Source organism: Bos grunniens, chromosome 12 (genome assembly GCF_055505025.1).
Source record: "Bos grunniens cultivar Pamir isolate PY7600 chromosome 12, Bosgru_T2T1.0, whole genome shotgun sequence".
NCBI lineage: Eukaryota > Metazoa > Chordata > Mammalia > Artiodactyla > Bovidae > Bos > Bos grunniens.
The window spans coordinates 77,140,854-77,159,876 of NC_141176.1; the positions used below are offsets into that span (position 1 = coordinate 77,140,854).

The window sequence follows — 19,023 nt, forward strand, 5'->3', positions numbered from 1 at the left end:
GTCCATCACCAACTCCCGGAGCTTACTCAAACTCATGTCTATTGAGTCAATAATGCCATCCAATCATCTTATCCTTTGTCGTCTCCTTTTTCTCCCACCTTCAATCTTTCCCAGCATCAAGGTCTTTTCCAATGAGTCAGTTCTTCACATCAGGTGGCCAAAGTATTGGAGTTTCAGCTTCAGCATCAATCCTTCCAATGAACACCCAGGACTGATCTCCTTTAGGATGGACTGGTTGGATCTCCTTGCAGTCCAAGGGACTCTCAAGAGTCTTCTCCAACACCACAGTTCAAAAGCATCAATTCTTCGGCACTCAGCTTTCTTTTTAGTCCAACTCTCACATCCATACATGACTACTGGAAAAACCATAGCCTTGACTAGAAGGACCTTTGTTGCAAAGTGATGGCTCTGCTTTTTAATATGCTGTTTAGGTTGGTCATAGCTTTTCCTCCAAGGAGCAAGTGTCTTTTAATTTCATGGCTTCAGTCACCATCTTCAGTGATTTTGGAGCCCCAAAAAATAAAATCTGCCACTGTTTGCATTGTTTCCCCATCTATTTGCCATGGGGTGATGGGACCAGATGCCATGATCTTAGTTTTCTCAATGTTGAGTTTTAAGCCAATGTTTCTACTCTCCTCTTTCACTTTCATCAAGAGGATCTTTAGTTCTTCTTCACTTTCTGCCATAAGGGTTGTGCCATCTCCGTATCTGAGGTTATTGATATTTCTCCTGGCAATCATGATTCCAGCTTGTGCTTCATCCAGTCCAGCATTTCACATGTTATACTCATCATATAAGTTAAATAAGCAGCATGACAATATAAAACCTTGATGTACTCCTTTCCCTATTTGAAACCAGTCTGCTGTTTCATGTCCAGTTCTAACTGTTGCTTCTTGAGCAGCATACAGATTTCTTAGGAGGCAGGTAAGGTGGTCTGGTATTCCCATCTCTTTCAGAATTTTCCACAGTTTATCATGATCCACACAGTAAAAGGCTTTGGTGTTGTCAGTAAAGCAGATGCTTTTCTGGAACTCTCTTGCTTTTTCTGCGATCCAACAGATGTTGGCAATTTGATCTCTAGTTCCTCTGCCTTTTCGAAAACCAGCTTGAATATCTGGAAGTTCACAGTTCACATACTATTGAAGCCTGGCTTGGAGAATTTTGAGCATTACTTTGGTAGCATGTGAGAAGACTGCAATTGTGCGGTAGTTTGAACATTCCTTAACATTGCCTTTCTTTGGGATTGGAATGAAAACTGACCTTTTCCTATGGCCACTGCTGCATTTTCTAAATCTGCTGGCATATTGAATGCAGCACTTTCATAGCATCATCTTCTAGCATTTGAAATAGCTCAACTGGAATTCTATCACCTCCACTAGCTTTGTTTGTAGTGATGCTTCCTAAGGACCACTTGATTTCACATTCCAGGATGTCTGGCTTTAAGTGAGTGATCACACCATTGTTTTTATCTGGATCATGAAAATCTTTTTTGTATAGTTTGTCTATGTATGCTTCCACTTCTTTTTAATATCTTCTGCTTCTGTTAGGTCCATACCAAATGTGTCCTTTATTGTGCCCATCTTTGCATGAAATGTTCCCTTGGTATCACTAATTTTCTTCAAGAGATCTCTTGAAGAGGTCTTTACCATTCTATCGCTTTCCTCTATTTCTTTGCATTGATCACTGAGCAAGGCTTTCTTATCTCTCCTTGCTTTCCTTTGGAACTCTGCATTCAAATGGATATTATATTTCCTTTTCTCCTTTGCCTTTAGCTTCTCTTCTTTTCTCAGCTATTTGTAAGACCTCCTCAGACAACCATTTTGCCTTTTTGCATTTCTTTTTCTTGGGGATGTTCTTGATCAATGCCTCCTGTACAATGTCATGAACTTCTGTCCTTAGTTCTTCAGGTACTCTATCAGATCTAATCTTTTGAATCTATTTGTCACTTTCACTGTATAATCATAAAGGATTTGATTTAGGTCATAGCTGAATGGTCTAGGGGTTTTCCCTACTTTCTTCAATTTCAGTCTGAATTTGGCAATAAGGAATTCATGATCTGAGCCACAGTCAGCTCCCCATCTTGGTTTTGCTGATTGTATAGAACTTTTCCATCTTTGGCTGCAAAGCAAATAATCAATCTGATTTCAGTATTGACCATCTGGTGATGTCCATGTATACAATCTTCTCTTGTGTTGTTGTGTTGTTTTATTTTACTTTATTTTATTGTTTTGGCCATGCCATGCAGCTTGTGGGATCTTAGTTTTCCTACCAGCAATTGAACCCAGGCACACAACAGTGAAAGCACCAAGTCCTGACCACTGGACCACCAGAGAATTTCCTGAATACATAATTTTTTAATTTTCCACAGAAAATACTTTAAGTCTGGAGGGCTTCACAAAAATATTTTGCAGAAAAGTTTTACCAAACTTTTCCAGGCTACATGAGTCCAGCATTATCACGATATAAAAACCAGATAAAGACATTAAAAGAAGGAAAAATTACAAACATAACTGTCTTGGGATATTAAACAACATACCAATGAACTGAATCTAGCAATATAAAAAAGATAGTACTCCACAATCTAACTTGACTGGGCAAGTCCAAAATGCTCAGGGGTGTCTGTTACAAAGGACAGACTGGAACCCTTGGGTAGGAGCTGATGCTGTTCTTCGCAAGCAGAATTTCTTTTTACTTCAGGGAAGGCTTAGTTCTTAAAGCCCTACAACTGACTGAACTGTGCCCACTGGACTATGTAGGATAATTGTCCCTACTTAAAATCAACTGATAATGAACTTCAATCACATCTACAAAATACCTACAGAGCAACACACAGGTCACTTTTTGATTGAATAACTGAGGAATGTAGTCTGGTCAAGCTGACACTTTAAAGTGGCCATTAAAAATGGAAATATTTCCCATGTATTTTCTTGAGGCTACATAATTCTGATACAAAAACCTGACAAAATATTTTAAAAAGCTAATTATAGACCAATATCCTTCATGAACAACAGATACAAAAATTCTTGACAAACTACATATAGCAATACATAAAAGCAAGGCTACATTACAACCAAGTAAACTCTATTCCAGGAATGTTAAGTTTAACTTTTTCAATCTGACAACAGATGCCTACCTACAAAATTGGAATTAGTATTATTCTTAATGAAAAAATATATTGAAAGATTTTGCCCTAAGAGTACAAGATTAACTGATCTTACCAATTCTCTTCAACACTAACTGGAAACTCCAGCCACAACAAGTCAAGAAAAGGAAATAAAAGTCATAAATATTGGAAATGAACATACAAAACTGTCATTATTAAAGCTGACGTGACCGTATATGGACAAAATCCTACAGAACTAAAAAAGAAAAACAAACAAACTACTGCCATCAACTCCAGGCAATACAAAGTTGATTCACATATAAATCAACTATATTTCTATAGACTAACAACCAGCAAGTTTATAATGGTATCAGAAAAAAAGCCTTCTCTAGTGGTCCAAGTAGTTAAGAATCCATCTGCCAATGCAGGAAACACAGTTCGATCCCTAGGAAGAATCCACATGCCCAGAGCAGCTAAGTCCATGTGCCACAACTACTGAAGCCCGTGTTTTTCTTTTTTCTTTTTTAACCTTACATTCTTTTAAATGTTTTTATTATTATTATTATTATTTTACTTTACAATATTGTATTGGTTTTGCCATACATCAACATGCATCCACCACAGGTGTACACATGTTCCCCATCCTGAACCCCCCTCCAACCTCCAGCCCATGTTTTTTAACAGGAAAAGCCACCAGAATGAGAAGCCCACCCATAGCAACTAGTCACCCACTCTCCCTGCAACTAAGGAAAGCCCATGAGTAGCAAAGAAGGCATAGTGCATCCAAAAATAAATAAGTAATTTTAAAAACAATCTGATAATACCATGAATAAATTTAACCAGAGAAGTGTAAGATGTCTATACTAAAAATTACAACATATTTCTAAAATTAAAAAAGACCTAAATAAGCAGAGAAAGATACATATTCATAATTGCAGATCCAATATTGTTAAAACTCAGACTTCTCAAATAACCTATAGCTAAAAGGAAATATTGATAAAATTTTCAGCAGGCTTTTATTTAAAAGCAAATTGGAAGGCTTCTAAAATTTATACATAACAGTAAAGGATCCAGAATGACCAAATTAACCTTGATGAAGAAGTACAAAGTTAGACAATTTAAACTATGGGTTTCATCTCTTATTAAAATGTACAGTAATTAAGAATGCAGTATTGGCATAAGGATCTAAATATTGGTATAAACTGCAACTTTTGAGGAACAAAATAAATTATACAGATGCCGATTTCCTTAATTCAATGCATAAAAGTCTTTAACAAATGTGTGAAGAATAATTGGAAAAAATAAACTTCAACCACTAATTACTCTTTCACATTCAAAAAATAGTGCAAGATGCATCAATATCTAAAAAGGCAGAACATAGAAAAGTATCTTCACACTCCTAAGGATGTGCAAAGGTTTCTTAGGATACAAAAACATCAACTACAAAAGAAAAGAAAAAAATGGTAAACATTAGACTTCATCAAAATTAAACCCTGATCTCTACTAAGGATATAAATGGCAAGCCACTGACTGGAAGAAAATATCCACAAAGCACTAGTATTACATATATATTAAAAATAAACATCCCTAAGGGTGATTTGAGGAAGCGGTTGGGGAAGGGATCAACACCCACAGAGATCTCAAAATGACAAAGTCATTGTTCAGTGGGAGAGGCTGGAATACTTGCTACACACTTTCCCTGACATCTCCACACAATGAAATGTAAGTGTCAGTGGTGCTGAGACAAGTAAAGGCTGCAAAAGCGAGTGACCCATAATCACCTATTACACTGAGTCTCAGGCTTCGTTCTCAATACCCAGATGCACTGGCCTGTTCTTCTGCGTTCCCCTCTCTGGAAAGAAATGACTGAGGACACCTCCTTCACATCTTCTTTTTCTTGGGCATTTTCACTTCATAAAACTGCAGTCAGTGTTCTATGTGTGCTGAGGAGGTAATGACACAGACCCTCGTGGTCTCACCACTGGTTGCTCAAGAGGCCTCAGAATAAGCCCTTTGTGTCCACGGAAGGATGTGAAGAGTCAGTTGAGCTCTGCCAAGCTGCTGATTTTTTTTTTTTCCTGAATGAGGGGTGTGTGGGAAATAAGCATTTTACAACTTAGTTTTCCTCAATAAATTACAGTATTTTGCTGAGAGCAGCTGTGTGCAGGTTCACACACTCAGAACAGTCCCAAACATTTTTTTGAAAACTAAAATGCCTAGACTTAAAATGCCTAGGTTTAGGCATTTTAACTTCCACATCTCACCTTCAATTTCACTTGTTTAGCAATAGGAAGACTCCTTGGAGACGATGATTTCAATGACAAGAATTGTAGATAATTGAGATCCTTATTCAGTGCTATTTGGGACTTTGGCAAATTGTATGAAAATTACATTGCTCTGAAATAATTAATGCTCAGTGGTCTGTCTTGAAAACAACTGATTTTTATTCTGTGAGTCTACTGAAGAAAGCATCCACTAAACTCTTTAAGGATTACAAACCTAGAATCTGTGTGATACAAACTCATGAGATGATATTTATGGGCCTGGAAACTGTCTCTGAAAATAACTTTAATGCAGCATAATGCCATTTTGCCAAAGGCAAAAGGAGACGAGGGCAGCAGAGAATGAGATGGCTGATGGCATCACCTATTCAATGGACTTGAATTTGGTCAAACTCCTGGAGATAGTGATGGACAGGAAGGTCTGGTGTGCTGCAGTCTATGGGGTGGCAAAGGGTCAGACATGACTTAGCGACTGAACAACAACAAATGCCACTGTCATCAGACTATTTCTCTTACCTAAAACACACGTGGCATTTTTAAAATTAGGTATCCATTACTTAGTGTTCAACATGCATTTAGATGTTATGCGAAAAATAATATTAAAATGTCTTCATTTTTATCTGCCCAACAAACCTTAGGAAGCAGGTATTATTTTCTCCATTTTACAGAAAGGAGAGTGTGGCTTTGTGGGGCAGAGGTGGTAAGAGGGAGAGCTGGGACGGGGGCTTGGAAAGGGAGACTGCAGGGCTCTGCACTACCACAATTTAAAGCTGTTGACATCATGAATGATTATCAGGTGCAATCACACCACATAAGTTGATTTTTTATGCTGCTTTACTTCATCCTTTGAAATAGTGAGCAGCTCCAATTTTCCCAACAACTCTAACGTGACTGAACGGGAAACCTATCTGGTAGCTGTCAGTGTACAGGATGGTGCACAAACTCATGATCGCCCCCTGTTGGGAGGCGGTCTCTGAGTTACATCGTCTTAGTGGATGGATTGTCCTGCAGGGTGGGACCACTACACAGAATTCAGGCTTTTCATTAGCCACATTTGGTATCACTATTACAAAATATTAAATAAATTATCTGAGATTCCATTTATGAAATTAGAAGGAATTAGATGAGGAAAAGAAGTAATACATACTTTAGAAGTAAATATATACTTGAAGTAATAAAAATAAAAATGATCAAGAATTTTCCAAGGTTTAGCAAATACACCAAGGATGATCAGAACCATCAAAAATGAGTTTGAACACAGTTGGCTCTAAACAAAAGTGAACAACACCATTGCAAGCCTTTCCCTTCCCCCCTCTCAGCTGGTGACAGACAGAAAGACTGGGTTCCACACAGGAACTCTGCTGCTACCAGCACCTCATGCCCCACCATCCACAGCAGCCTTTTCCTCTCATTTGGGATCAAAGGTCACCTCCTAGAAGCTCTGGCTGCCCCTGGACTAGGTTCCCTAACTGCCTCCAGCCCCCACATTTAGTTTTCCTTCCAAGACTTCCTCCACAGAGCTCCCACAATTAGGATTCCAAAGTCATCAAGGGGTGAGTCTCTGAACGTCCTCCTTCCCTGGGGGACTGGAAGGACAATGTCTGGCCCATAGGACAGGGCTTCGTGCCTGACTCACCCCTGTACCTCATGGCCTCAACTCTAATCCCTGTTTGTTTAAGGAAAGAGGGAAGAGAGGGAAAAAACCACCCACCATTGCTCATACTCCCCTCCCAGAAACTAAAATCTCAAACAACCAGCAACATCTCCTCAGACCCTACATCCAGATGGGCCTCTCTTCTGATTAATTCAAACTCCTTCCAGGAGTAGCCTGTCTTCACCTCAACTCCCTCCACACCTCCTGGATTTGCAGCCCTTTGCTCTCTAACTCTTCCCATCTGAAACCTGCTCCGCAGGACACCAGACACCTCCTGATTCCAAATCAATCAACAAGTTTCCGTGGACTCACCTTCTCGTTTGCACTAAACAGACCTGTCTTCCTTGGGTCTCCACTGTATCTCCTCCTCTCATCCTTGCTGTTCATTATGTGTCTTCTGTACTTCCCTGCTCTCTCTGCTTCTCTTTGAATATCAAGCCTTCCCTAAGCTTCTGATTTTGGCTCCTAAAATGCTTCCCTCTCTCTTGGCAATATTATCCATCTTCAGAGATTTAACTACTTGCTCAGTGAAGAATACATAAGCTCCATGCTCATCCCAGGCCTCTCTATCAAAGAGCAGACTCTTACTTCTAATGAACTACAGGATGCCTCCACCAAACTTCAAGATAATTGAACTACAAGTGGTAGAGGAGGGAATGGAAATCAGCTGGACTAGAATTTTCTTTCCTCTTTAATGAGAATATTTCCTACTGAAATCAGGTAGCATCTATCCCTGTCCCTCTATATGCCATGCAAAAATATGTGACAAATTTTGATTATGAGGACTAACAAACCATATGCTAAGCACACAGTAGAAACCCAACCTTGGCCTAGCTTACTGTAGCAAAGAAACAGAACCTTTCACAAAATCCTTTCAAAGGAATTCACAATCACTGTCAAAACATGACACTATTTTCAGGGAAAAATTGTTTCCAGGGATAAATTATGTAGCTAAACCCAGAAGGGCACATTTATAAAATAAGTTTGCAGAAGAAAAGAAAACAATCAGACATCTTCGCAGGAAAAGCCCTCTGCCTCCGAGTCTCAGCTTAGTTCTCACTGGTAACAGTGGAAGTCTTGCCCACTGGCTGTGCTGTCTGTAGGACCATGTTGCACTGTTCATTGCTGCATTTCTGTGTGCAGCTTTGGACACATGTATTTCATTTCCAAAATTAACACCTGGAAAGAAAAAGTAAATTCCCCACAGGCTTAATCACTGATAAGTAGACGGAATAACAGAAAAAAAAGAAAAAAACACTCCATAAAAGCAACAATACTGAATGTGACAATGAGAGCTGAGATGACCTAACATCATTCCTTAGACTCTCAAGTTCACAGACAAACAGGCTGGGTAGAAGGTATTTCTGTAAGTCTTTCTCTCTTTTCTTTTTTAAGACACCTTAGAAGGAAATGGCAACCCACTCCAGTATTCTTGCCTGGAGAATCCCAGGTATGGGAGAGCCTGGTGGGCTCCGTATGGGGTCGCACAGAGTCGGACACAACTGAAGCAACTTAGCAGCAGCTTAGCAAGACAGAGTAATCAGTTTATGAAAAGCAAAACTGCCTACAAAACCAAAAAACATTTTGTGAGATGACTTTGGTCCCGTAATCAAACTACTGGTTTAAAGGCTTTGTATCTTCAATAAGCACTCTCTATTGTCCTTTTTGGACTTCCCATGTGGCTCAGTGGTAAGAATCTACCTGCAATGAAGGAGACGCCAGAGACACAAGCTTGATCTCTGGGTCAGGAATATCCCCTGGACAAGGAAATGGCAACCCACTCTAGTATTCTTGCCTGAGAAATCCCACTGATGGAGGAACCTGGTAAGCTGCAGTCTATGCGGTCACAAAAGAGCTGTACACAACTTAGTGACTAAACAACAACATTGTCCTTGTTAAAGTATTATTCTCACCTTATTTTTACCCAATCTTTGCTTTGTAATAACCACACATGGCTTTATCCAAATTAAATGCTGCACTAAATATTTGTCCTCTGTGGTAATACAAAGCATAGTGCTTGTGCTCAGTTGTGTATGACTCTTGCAGCCCCCTGGACTATAGTCTGCCAGGCTCCTCTATCTGTGGAATTTTCTAGGCAAGAATACTGAAGTGGATCACCATTCCCTTCTCTAGGACATCTTCTAACTCAGGGATCAAATCCATATCTCTTGCATCTCCTGCATTGGCAGGTGAATTCTTTACCACTAAGCCAGCTGGGAAGCCCAATACAAAGCATAATTTAGTTAATCTAGGCTATCTTTCCATGAGAGGTGATTATTTCTATATTATGAAATGTGCTCACAGTAAAGGGAATCCACGCCAGACACCTGGAAGGCAGAGGAGAACCACTTAACCAGCATGCTGCTGTTCAGACCAACCTTGACATGACTGTGTAGCCACTCCTGCCCCAGGTGTCTCTCCTGTTAACTCAGCCTCTCAATCACACCTGCACCTTTCTCTCACAAACATGACCTTTACTGAAGAAAGCAGGATGCATTGCCAGGCTGAAAGACCATCCTTAGCCCCTGTGAGAAGGCCTTGAGAAACAGGCACTCTGCTATTCCCTGTGAAAACTCTGACAGGACTATTACGTTACCTGGATGAAATCTTGAAATATCAGAGGCAGCAAGTCATCCATATGCCCAATGTCTTTGGAGAAACAATTTAAAATTCTTCCTGAAAGAACAGGATATGAAAAATATCATTTCCTCAGATAGAAGCTTTAAGAGAAACAATTCATGAACAAATCAAAACAATAATTTTGAAGAATATATATTTAGGGAATTCCTTGGTGGTACAGTGTCTCCAGTGCAGGGGACATGTGTTCAATCCCTGGTCCAGGAAGATTCCACATGCCGCAGAACAATTAAGCCTGTGCACCACAACTACTGAAGCCTATGTGCCTAGAGCCCGAGCTCTGCAACATAAAAAATGACCATAGTGTGAAGCCCAGGCACTGCAATAAGGAGTAACCCTTGCTCGCTGTAACTAGAGAAAGCCCACATGCAGCAACAAAGACCCAATGCAACTAAAAATAAATCAATAAATCTTAAAAAAAAAAATAAAGTACATGTATTAAGTACTTTCTGGAGAAGGAAATGGAAACCCACTCCATTTTTCTTGCCTGGAGAATTCCCATGGACAGCAGAGCTGGCAGGCCAGTCCATGGGGTCATGAAGAGTTGGATACAACTGAGTGACTAAGAACCATTAAATATTTAATGTATTGGGCTTCCCTAGGGGCTCAGTGCTAAAGAATCTGCCTGCCAATGCAGGAGACATAAGAGACAGGGGTTCAATCCCAAGGTCAGGTAGATCCCCTGGAGGAAGAAATGTCAACTCACTCCAGTATTCTTTCCTGGGAAATCCCATGGACAGAGTAGCCTGGCAGGCTACAGTTCATAGGACTACAAAAGAGTCAGACATGACTAGCGGTAAAACAAGAATAAATTTAATATATTACAAATTCATATGAAATAAGCCAATGTCAGTGGTAAAAAGAAAGACAAAATAGGATGATACCTAAAGAGAAACAAAAATACCACCAAATGGCAGTGGGTGGGGAATTGAAATTGAGCCCTGATTTTTAAAAGAATGGGGGAATCTTGTGGCAGTATCTGGAAGGGTTGGTGGATTTGAGAATTTCCCTCCCCTTAGATCCATCCCATCTAAGACTCACTCCAAGAGCTAAATTGGCAAACAAACAGTTGCAAAATACCTAAGTTAATCCTAACTGTCACACCAATTTGGCTTTAATTATCAAGATTAGTTTCCCCAAGTAATACTCTTTAAATCAACAAAATTATAACCTCTCTGTAACTTCTTTTTTCCCTCCAGATGGCTCACAGCACCTCACATTTTGGGAAATTAGGGATTGTGGCCATTTCCCAGTTGTGAGTTTACTAGTCAGGTAATAAGTCATTATTTTCAGAGGAGTACTGGGTGTGAAAAGCACAGACTTGTGAATAAGCATCTAAGAAGACCAACGGGATGTAGACAGGAAAACAGAAAAATTACTAAATGATTAAGATTGATTTTATTTCCCTTCTCAGAATCCACAATAATAGTATATCCTTAAGGCTGCAGAATAAAATATGGGAATTTCTGGTAAATATCTGGTATAAATTAAAAATGTCACTTGTCACATCAGTAAACAAAGGATGCTGCAGCCACCCCTGAAAGGGTGCTCCCTGGGGAGACTCAGGATAAGAAAGAACAGGACACTGGTCCCAGACAGGGGAGGTGCACATCAAAGGAACTATAACAGGGAGGAGCCAATTTTGACTCCATGCTGGATCTGTTTCTTTGACCATTGCTATTCATTGCTTTGGTCAAAGAACCCTGCCCCTCTGAATGAAGGTTAAAGTGGTTTTTTTTCAGCTCACAGGGAGACAATCTGACTCTCACCAACTGTGAATGGATGCAGAAAAGACAAAATGAACAAATACCCTCTTATTGTACAAGATAAATGGCCTTTTGACATTATTTCCTTGCCTCCTCTCCTCTCTGTTCTATAAAAGAACCAGGCATCCAGACCCAAATAAGATGGTTATTTTGACACATTAGTCTACCATCTTCTCAGTCTGCCAGGTTTCCAAATAAAGTCATTATTCTTTGCCTTAACACATTGTCTGTAAGACTTACCAGCCTTGTGAGGCGAGCAGAGTGAGCTTAAACTTGGTAACAAGTAATACCTCTGTGTGGTTTTCTCTTCATGCCATCATATATCACAAACAAAGTCCACCATAAACAATCTATTACAAATTCTACTTTTGAAAATAAACACAGGGAAGAGTTCAGTATAATACACTGCTAAAAGAGTAAAAAACCAATGCCCCTAAACCTTTGAGCCTATCTTTGCAGTACTTATTTGCGCTTCTATTTTCTTGAAGCAATGAAGTTCTGATGATAGATGCAGGAGGGGAAGACAAGATACACACTGTGTATGCCTGCTCCTCTTGGATTAGTGACCTTAAAGATTTAAACTTTGTTCCAAATCCTTGAATAATAAATCAGAATCTGGAGATGCCTACAGGTCATCGAGATCCTGGTTAAAAATGGTCTCAAACTCAGTCCCACTCGATGCTCCCAAAATTACAACTGTAGTTTTCATATTAACAGGAAAAGTAGAGCAACATCATAGCCATAATAGCAAAGACTCTTCCAATCACTTTCTCACTCCAGCTTCATAATAAGATGAAATCTGTGTGTGCCTCTGCAGTTTGCCATCTTGTATTCCTCATAATGCCTGAACTAAAAAACATGTGTTTTAAAAGTTGACTTAAAACTCAATTCATAAAACTAAGATCATGGCATCTGGTCCTGCCACTTCATGGCAAAGAGATAGGGAAACAATGGAAACAGTGACAGACTATTTTGGGGGCTCCCAAAATCACTTAAGATGGTGACTAAAGCCATGAAATTAAAAGATGATTGCTCCTTGGAAGAAAATCTATGACCAACCTAGACAGCATATTAAAAAGCAGAGACATCACTTTGCCAACAAAGGCCCATCAGGTCAAAGATATGGTTTTTCCAGTGGTCATGTGTGGCTACTATACATGGACTATAAAGAAAGCTGAGCACCTAAGATTGATGCTTTTGAACTGTGGTGTTGGAGAAGACTCTTGAGAGTCCCCTGGACTGCAAGGAGATCTAACAAGTTCATCCTAAAGGAAATCAGTTCTGAATATTCAGGAAGGGCTGATGCTGAAGCTGAAACTCCAATACTTTGGCCACCTGATACAGAGAACTGACTCATTGGAAAAGACCCTGATGCTGGGAAAGACTGAAAGTGGGAGGAGAAGGGGATGACAGAGGATTAGATGGTTGGATGGCATCACTGACTCGATGGACATGTATTTGAGTAAGCTCTGGGAGTTGGGCAGGGAAGATGGACAGGGAAGCCTGGCACACTGCAGTCGATGGGGTCTCAAAGAGTTGGATATGACTGAGCGACTGAACTGAACTGTTGAATAAATCTGTACAAGATGCTGCCTTAAACAGTCTTATTTAATCCTCACAACAGCCTTGTGAAACAGGAAGGGCAGCAGTCATTCCCATTTCACAGGAGAGACGTTCCCAGACACCATGTCGACATCCTCATTGAGGTTCACTGGGCACTGAGCCTGTCCTAAGTGTTGTGAATGTATTAACCTACTTAATGCCCACAACATCAAGATACTGGTAAGTGTATGAACAATATCTTCATTTTATAGGTAAGAAAATTGAGATACAGAGAAATTAAATAACTAGCATATAAGTATTAATATAACTATAACTGGCTATTACTATTAGTAACTAGCACTTGGAGAAGGCAATGGCACCCCACTCCAGTATTCTTGCCTGGAGAATCCCAGGGACAGAGGAGCCTAGTGGGCTGCCGTCTATGGGGTCGCACAGAGTCGGACACGACTGAAGCAACTTAGCAGCAGCAGCAGCATTAGTAACTAGCACTAGGACCGTACCCAGGAATTTGGCTCCTGAGTCCATACTTATAAGTATGACAACACCCTGCCTGGAGATTTTCCTGCCCAGTAGTATCTACCTACTTTGGCCTTGATCGCACAGCTAGTTGATGGCCAGGCCAAGGCTACTGTCCTCCCTCCAGTCACATCCCTGCCTCATCAGGCCCTGCCAATATTGACCTGCAAAAACAAAGCCACCCTGGGCCTCAGCACAAGTCTAAGCAACTGAACAGAGTAGGCATGTACTCTGATCAACTAATTCTTCATAGGAACCCAGGTCAAGAGGCTACCTTCCAAACAAAGCAAGACAGATCAAAGGCCTCAGGGTGGAGGAAGCAACCACTGGGAAACCTTCAGGGACACTCTTACTTAATACTGAAGTCCACCTGCTACATACCACAAGCCATCTTTAACGTAACCACAAGTCCATTGTAAAACTAGAGTTCGTTTTATTGAAGAGTATTGTTTACATTTCACTGATCTTGTATTTTAATTAATTTTACATTACCATTTAGGTAAAACTCAAAATATGAGCACATATCAGAGCTCTGTGGTCCCAGAAATGGATGGACAATGAAAGAGAGAAACATACAGCCTGTCTTCTGTACAGACATTCCTGGAAGAAGGTATTTCCTAGTTAGCTTACCACTATGTAACACAGCCAATGTTTCAAAACTAGTCAAAAACATATTTCAACACGTTTTCATCATATGTTGGATGTTTCATATGCCACATAACAAATGGACTCCTAAACATTCATGTACTTTTACAGGTATGAATAAATTGGAATAAAAGCTTATATGCTCCTCTATTCACATTTTCTCTGGTAGGAAAAATTACCAATGAAGCTTTTTGTAGAAAATGAATAAACAGACACAGTGATTTTCTTCCAAGCATCTCTTCAATTTTCAAATATGAAAATGTAATCAGGCACTAAATGTGTTAACAAGACATATTCACTAAGAAACTTGAGTATCTGACTTACCTATTGGATTTCTATGGAAGAACAATACTGGAGCTCTTAAAATGGTCTCCAACATTTTGTTGTGCAAAGTTAGTGAAGAATTAACAAGGATGTAGAATATCAACAGAGACTTTGTGATGCCAAAAAGGACAGTAGACACAGTTAACCCTGAAATAAAGAAACATCACTCAGCAAAAGATCTCCATCTTATCCTCAATCATGCTAGAGCACAGCAGGCAGTTTAAAAAGATACTATGTATTTCATTCTATAAGTAAAAATTGTATAGATATTTACATATATAGAATACAAAATACAAAACATATATATATATAAATATATAAAGTAGATTCTGTAAGAGTTTAATGCTTTATTGTAAAGTAATTAAACTCCAATTAAAATAAATAGATTTATATTAAAAAAAGAAAAATAAAAAAGTCATTGTTTTCCTCTCAATAAATAGAAACAACATGGGGGAAAAATGTGTAAACTGCAGTTTTATTTTAGGCTTGCCTAATTCAATTACAAGTTCTAATAAAACTGAAAATAAAGATAATTATACAAGTAGCTAATCTTCTTTTCTCCACATTTCAAATCTCATTATTTACAACATGTCCCATAATCTAAAAGTAAGGTATGCTTTGGTGAAAGTGAACATATTAGGTGCTCAGTCCTGTCATATTCTTTGCAAGTCCACGGACTGTAGACCCCAGGTTTCTCTATCCATGGAATTCTCCAGGCAATTCTATATCCATGGAATACTCCAGGCAAGAATACTGGAATAGGTTGCCATTCCCTTCTCCAATGCTTTGCTACTAGCACATGAATTAACAGGGAAAAGAAGAAATGATCTATCATTTCCTTGTAATTTACAAGGAAATTTACTACAAATGTGTGGATCACAATAAACTGTGGAAAATTCTGAAAGAGATGGGAATACCAGAGCACCTGACCTGCTTCTTGAGAAACCTATATGCAGGTCAGGAAGCAACAGTTAGAACTGGACATGGAACAACAGACTGGTTCCAAATAGGAAAAGGAGTACATCAAGGCTGTATATTGTCACCCTGCTTATTTAACTTATATGCAGAGTACATCATGAGAAACGCTGTGCTGGAAGAAGCACAAGCTGGAATCAAGATTGCCGGGAGAAATATCAATAACCTGAAATATGCAGATGATACCACCCTTGTGGCAGAAAGTGAAGAGGAACTAAAAAGCCTCTTGATGAAAGTGAAAGAGGAGATTGAAAAAGTTGGCTTAAAGCTCAATACTCAGAAAACGAAGATCATGGCATCTGGTCCCATCACTTCCTGGCAAATAAATGGGGAAACAGTAGCAGACATTATTTTTGGGGGCTCCAAAATCACTGCAGATGGTGACTGAAGCCATGAAATTAAAAGACGCTTACTCCTTGGAAGAAAAGTTATGACCAATCTAGATAGCATATTGAAAAGCAGAGACATTACTTTGACAACAAAGGTCCATATAGCCAAAGCTATGGTTTTTCTAGTGGTCATGTATGGATGTGAGAGTTGGATTGTGAAGAAAGCTGAGTGCCAAAGAATTGATGCTTTTGAACTGCGGTGTTGGAGAAGACTCTTGAGAGTCCCTTGGACTGCAAGGAGATCCAACCAGTCCATTCTAAAGGAGATCAGCCCTGGGTTTTCTTTGGAAGGAATGATGCTAAAGCTGAAATTCCACCTCATACTTTGGCCACCTCATGTGAAGAGCTGACTCATTGGAAAAGGCTCTGATGCTGGTAGGGATTGGGAGCAGGAAGAAAAGGGAACAACAGAGGATGAGACGGCTGGATGGCATCACTGACTTGATGGACATTAATTTGAGTGAACTCTGGGAGTTGGTGATGGACAGGGAGGCCTGGTGTGCTGCGATTCATGGGGTTGCAAAGAGTCAAACACGACTGAGCGACTGAACTGATCTGAACTGAAAGTAGCTTTTTAAGAACCTACTGTGTAGCACAGGGAGCTCTACTTAATGCTCTGTGGCAACCTAAATGGGAAGGAAATCCAAAGAGACGATACATGTTCAACTAGTTCACTTGGCTGTACCATAGAAACTAACACAACATTGGAAAGCAACTATAATAAAAATTAAAATACTAAAAATAAAGTAGCTACTTCTATTCCCATGTAGCTATAAAGAGTGTGAAAAGACCATATTAAGTTTCAAGTGGATAATCTCTTAAATAATTGAACTGCAAGAAACTACAAAATTTATATTGACATGAGATAATCTAAACAAGATGATCTAACCTCTCACTATTTTATAGAACCCCAAAGCATTTGTAAATAACTATAATCATTTAAATTTATGTCCTCAGTTCAGTTCAGTTCAGTCACTCAGGCGTATCCGACTCTTTGCGACCCCATGAATCGCAGGACGCCAGGCCTCCCTGTCCATCACCAACTCCCGGAGTTCACTCAGACTCACGTCCATCAAGTCAGTGATGCCATCCAGCCATCTCATCCTCTATTGTCCCCTTCTCCTCCTGCCCCCAATCCCTCCTAGCATCAGAGTCTTTTCCAATGAGTCAACTCTTCGCATGAGGTGGCCAAAGTACTGGAGTTTCAGATTTAGCATCATTACTTTCAAAGAAATCCCAGGGCTGATCTCCTTCAGAATGGACTGGTTGGATCTCCTTGCAGTCCAAGGGACTCTCAAGAGTCTTCTCCAACACCACAGTTCAAAAGTATCAGTTCTTCGGCTCTCAGCCCTCTTCACAATCCAACTCTCTCACATCCATACATGAGCACTAGAAAAACCATAGCCTTGACTAGATGGACCTTTGTTGACAAAGTAATGTCTCTGCTTTTGAATATGCTATCTAGGTTGGTCATAACTTTCCTTCCAAGGAGTAAGCGTCTTTTAATTTCATGGCTGCAGTCACCATCTGCAGTGATTTTGGAGCCCAATAAATAAAGTCTGACACTGTTTCCACTGTTTCCCCATCTATTTCCCATGAAGTGATGGGACCAGATGCCATGATCTTCGTTTTCTGAATGTTGAGTTTTAAGCCAACTTTTTCACTCTGAACTTTCACTTTTATCAAGAGGTTTTGTAGTTCCTCTTCACTTTGTGCCATAAGGGTGGTGTCGTCTGCATATCTGAGGTTATTGATATTTTTCCCGGCAATCTTGATTCCAGCTTGTGCTTCTTCCAGCACAGCGTTTCTCATGATGTACTCTGCATATAAGTTAAATAAGCAGGGTGACAATATACAGCCTTGACGTACTCCTTTTCCTATTTGGAACCAGTCTGTTGTTCCATGTCCAGTTCTAACTATTGCTTCCTGACCTGCATACAAATTTCTCAAGAGGCAGGTCAGGTGGTCTTATCATGACATAAATCAGTACTATACATACAAAAATTAAAAGAGCCCTCCAAACACCTCTTCAACTCACAATGCTATATAGAGAGGGGATAATTTTGGCAATATATATTCCATCATGTATGTTTTTCAATTCAGCTGCCACATCAGTGTTATGTATACCTGTGGCAGATTCATTTTGATATTTGGCAAAACTAATATAATTATGTAAAGTTTAAAAATAAAATAAAATTAAAAAAAAAAAAAAAACAGAGAAAAAAAAAAAAGCCAGAGTTTATTTAGATGGAATTGGAATAACTGAACCACAGGGTGGGGATACATTTCTAATCCCCTTGGTCATTCTTATAAGGATATAAGATTTAGCAAAAGCAACTATTAGAATAGACAATAGCTACGTATTTCTAGTGGCTGATTTTCTCAATATGCAATCCTGGTTTAACTACCAAAATCCAGTATGGAGCAAATTAAGAGTCTTCATTCAACCTCTTTTCTTTTGGTAGATCTTTAAAATAATTATTCTTATTAATTCACAGAGTAAATGTGATTCAGACACTTCATTTGTTAAGACATTACTGAATGTCTTACATTGCTCACACAGACTCATTGTAATACACACCTTAAATGCTTGTATTATAGAGCAGATGACTCAACTTTACCTGAATAAACTCCTAAGTACCAGTTCAGAACGAACACTATAAATTCATCTTCTTTTACTAATACCCCAGAATACAGGTCACTTTGTACATTCGCCCTATGGAACAGGAAATAAAAAATATTACACTATAGATACACTTAGAATTTACATAAATATCACAAACAATTACCTCAATTCAAGAAATGCATTTTATGCTGAAAAGTGTTTCCCAGCCCACAAGGCCCTGTGTATGTCTCCATCTAAAAATTTGAATCACGATTTTCAGTTTTCAAAAGTATCTGTGAAGACAGACTTAGAAAATGAACTTTTAGTTGCTGAGGGGAAGAATAGTTAGAGAGTTTGGATGGTCATGCACACACTTCTATATATAAAACAGGTAACCAACAAGGGCTTACTGTACAGCACATGGAACTCTGCCCAACGTTACATGGCAGCCTGGATGGGAGGGAAGTTTGGGGGAGAATGGATACTTGTATATGTATGGCTGCATCCCTTCGCTGCTCAAATGAAACTATCACAATATTGTTGATTTGCCATAGCCCAGTACAA

At 39.4% G+C, this 19,023-nt stretch overlaps 1 protein-coding gene across 1 annotated transcript in view; it reads right to left on the reverse strand.

Annotated features, from left to right (window-relative positions):
• The window catches only part of LOC147361937 (ATP-binding cassette sub-family C member 4-like), a 165,705-nt gene that overhangs the window by 77,028 nt on the left and 69,654 nt on the right, over positions 1 to 19,023 (reverse strand). The window contains 3 exon segments of the mRNA XM_086330255.1: positions 9,636 to 9,715; positions 14,491 to 14,637; positions 18,476 to 18,570. Of these exon segments, the coding sequence (XP_086186381.1) occupies positions 9,636 to 9,715; positions 14,491 to 14,637; positions 18,476 to 18,570 (322 nt within the window).